Source organism: Sinocyclocheilus grahami, unplaced genomic scaffold (genome assembly GCF_001515645.1).
Source record: "Sinocyclocheilus grahami isolate Dianchi unplaced genomic scaffold, SAMN03320097.WGS_v1.1 scaffold4442.1, whole genome shotgun sequence".
In the NCBI taxonomy this organism is placed as follows: Eukaryota; Metazoa; Chordata; class Actinopteri; order Cypriniformes; family Cyprinidae; genus Sinocyclocheilus; species Sinocyclocheilus grahami.
This window is the reverse complement of record NW_015509379.1, coordinates 3,921-7,220: the sequence shown is the minus strand read 5'-3', so window position 1 is coordinate 7,220 and position 3,300 is coordinate 3,921. Positions and strand designations below refer to the sequence as shown.

The 3,300-nt window shown below is 32.2% G+C and overlaps 2 protein-coding genes across 2 annotated transcripts in view; one reads left to right on the top strand and one right to left on the bottom strand.

The window, feature by feature from the left end:
- The window catches only part of LOC107576841 (TLD domain-containing protein 1-like), an 8,280-nt gene extending 8,208 nt beyond the window's left edge, over positions 1–72 (top strand). Inside the window, exon 3 of the mRNA XM_016262968.1 lies at positions 17–72. Coding sequence (XP_016118454.1) covers positions 17–72 — 56 coding nt within the window. The remainder of the gene's footprint in view (positions 1–16) is intronic.
- LOC107576840 (rab GTPase-activating protein 1-like) lies at positions 7–2,340 on the bottom strand (the record flags this gene model as incomplete). Its single annotated transcript, XM_016262967.1, has 3 exons — positions 7–1,020; positions 1,998–2,195; positions 2,269–2,340. Coding segments are annotated over 3 exons (405 nt in total), but the record flags the coding sequence as incomplete, so codon positions are not given.
- Between the last annotated feature and the right edge of the window lie 960 nt (positions 2,341–3,300).

Here is a 3,300-nt window from a genome sequence, read left to right as displayed (position 1 = left end):
ATATTCTGACAAATAGCAGAAGAAATGAAGCAAAGACTGACTTCATATGGCTTTGAAGTCACACTGACCTAAACGATACATCTGCGCGACCTGGTTTACTTATGTCCTTAAAAAAATGAGACATCTTGACACATTCTTGATTTCTGCATGGCATCCGTCACCGAATGGCTCATGTATACCTGTTAAATAACATAAAATAAGCACTATGTGCGACTTGGCAGGTCAATATTGTGTAGCCATTGTGTGTCATCTGATAAGTCTCACGTGATCAGCTCACTCCTAAACAGATCCTCAAACAGTCTACAGGACGGAGGGAATGTCATGTGATACATGGTCAATTTGTCTGTGCTTTTCGGTATTTGACATTTATAAAGATCGTAAAAAATAATGCAACACTTTTTTTTCCCCCGAACTGTACAAGATTAAAATAAAAATCAACATTTAGTTATACACACTTATGACAAAAGTTACATTTATTATTTCTATATAGAAAAACAAACGATTTTTTCGACTTTTAATAGTTAGCAGAATGCAGTATTCCCTCTGAGAAAAAAAACCCTTTGAATTGGCGTCTAAAGGTCATAGTTTATGTACTTGCATGTTAGAACTGACTGTTTACTAACAAAAAAATCCATCTGCAGAAGTTGATAACCGGATGAACAGAACTCTGTAGTACTGTTACTGTCCAGTAGGTGGCATCACAAGCTAAGGAAATCATAACAGTGTATAAAAGTGTATGTGGAAGTCATCCATTAGTCCATGTGAGGGAACACTGCATTGCCATGTTGTGCTGCTAGTAGTGTTCATTAGAGCTTGTTTTCTACTCCGATTGGCCAAGTGGAAGGGTCACGCTCCTCTACCCTTTGGTTAAGCCCTTGGCGAGTCCTACTGGCCCTCTTTGGGTGAGGAGGGTGCCTGGTTACTGGCTGAATTCTTGAGGGAGCCCAGTGTTTTACTGAACCAGGAGTTTTTGGCAGCTTGGACCTCAGTCATCAAAACACCCCTCTGATGCTCCAGCTCCTGTTACAGTACATGAATAAACAACATTAAAGTAACTGTAAACTGTGGCATCACTGCAAACTGCTTATTAAAATATATAACTCGTTTGCTAAGATTGTTTGGTAAGACACTACAACAGCATTTTAGTGGGACCAAACAAAAAGAAAGAAGTAGATCATTTACAGGAATAAAGTAAAGGTTTTGAGAATAAAGTCTTAACAGTACAAGATTCAATTAGTAATACTTGTTGGAAAATGTAATACTTTGGAAAAAGTCCAAACTATAAGAATAAAGTTAACATTACAAGATTAAAGTCAAAATTTCAAGAACGAAGTCGTAACATTATAAGAATAAAGTCATAACATCAGGAAATTAAAATCATTGCGAGAATGAAATCTTAACAAAACATTTGCTCAAAATGAAAGCAAATAAAGAAAACAAATTATGAGATTAAAGCAAAATTATGTGAACAGTCAAAATATTATGAGATTTAAGTCAATATTGCATAAATAAAGTAAAAATTATGGGATTAAAGCAAAAGTATGTGAACAGTCATAACGTGATTTAAATCAATTTACATAAACAAAGTTGTAACATTACAAGATAAATACAAATGTATAAAACTCGTAACAATGCAAGAGTATAATAGTAATATTTTGAAAACGAAAATCTAAATTTCGAACAAAGCCACAGAATTATACAATTCTGAATATTATGAGAAAGTCATAAAGAAAAGCAATATCAAAGCAACATACTGGAAACACAATGACTTTATTTCAAAAATGTTACAAATAGTTAGAACTACTCTCACAATGTTACGACTGTATTCTTATGTCAATGTGGCACTAAATTGTAGTAAGATACAAGCTATCTATAAAACACTGATTTCAAATTTCTACCTGCTGCTGATGAGTTGATTAGTAGCTGAATAGCATCTATAAATCTATTCAGCCATAAATCTCCAGCACTATGTTGTTTTATATGCCGTGACGTCTGACCTGGATCTTGCACTTGGCCTCCACCAGCTGGAGTTTGGTTTGCGCCAGCTCTAGTTCTAGCTCTCTGAGCTGGGCCTTCAGCGAGTCCTTCTCCTCATCCAGGTCTGTGTCCCGGTTGTCCTGACTCACCGCCGGGATCTGCAGGGGTCCGTCTTTGCTGAACATTTCCCTACAGCGCTCACACGCCATCACTTTAGCCTAGAAGAACAACATATACTGATTGTCACTGCTCAACGTGCCATATAAGAGTATGCACAGATGATTTACTTACTTTAACTATATCCAGTTCCTCTTTTGTGGACGCCTGCTGTTTCTCCAGCCTCGTACTTAACTGGGAACATATCTAATGCAAACAGAAAATACAATTTCAGACCTTATTATACTCTATCCACCACAATAAATACTCAAAAGAGTGTAAATAAGGGTGTAAATTCCTGAAGCAGTTATTTTAGTATAATTGAGATACTCTAATAGATTTTATTAATAGTTTGAATTAGGACTGCCAAATCGATTAATCGCATCCAAAATAAAAGTTTGTGTTTACATCATATATGGGTGTGTACCGTGTATATTTATTTATAAATACACACACATACATCTACAGTATATATTTAAGAAATATATGTAATATATATTTATATTTATATAAAATAAAAATAATCTATCCATCTATCTATCTATCTATATATATATATATATATATATACGCAAATATTTCTTGAATATATATACATATGTCTGTGTGTGTATTTATATATACATAGTACACACCCATATATTATGTAAACACAAACTTTTATTTCGGGTGTGATTAATTGTGATTAATCGATTGACAACAAATTAGTTTAATATTTTTTGTTTATTTTTTTATTAGTTTTTTTGGTAGTATTTTTAGAGTCTTTCTTTAGTCATTTTTCAGTTTTAATTTGAGTTATTTTAGTACCTCAAGTTAAACTAAATGAAAATGAGAAATGTTTCCTTGGAAACTAGTTGAAATAAATACGTTTACGTTTTAAAAAATATTTAATTTTATCATTACAAGATTTTTAAATCTCAAAATTATGAGATTAAAGCAAAATTGCATAAAAAAAAGTCATAACTATGAGATTTAGGGCACAAATTAAAAATAAAGTAAATAAGTAAATACAATTACAAAAGTAAAACGAGATTTTGAAACAATTTTCACTCAAAAATTCCTAATAAAATTCACAAATAATTACAAATGGTAATGCATTGAATTAAATGTGAAATTAGAAAAACTAAAATAATATTTTATTGTAAAACATATTCTAATAATCTTTAT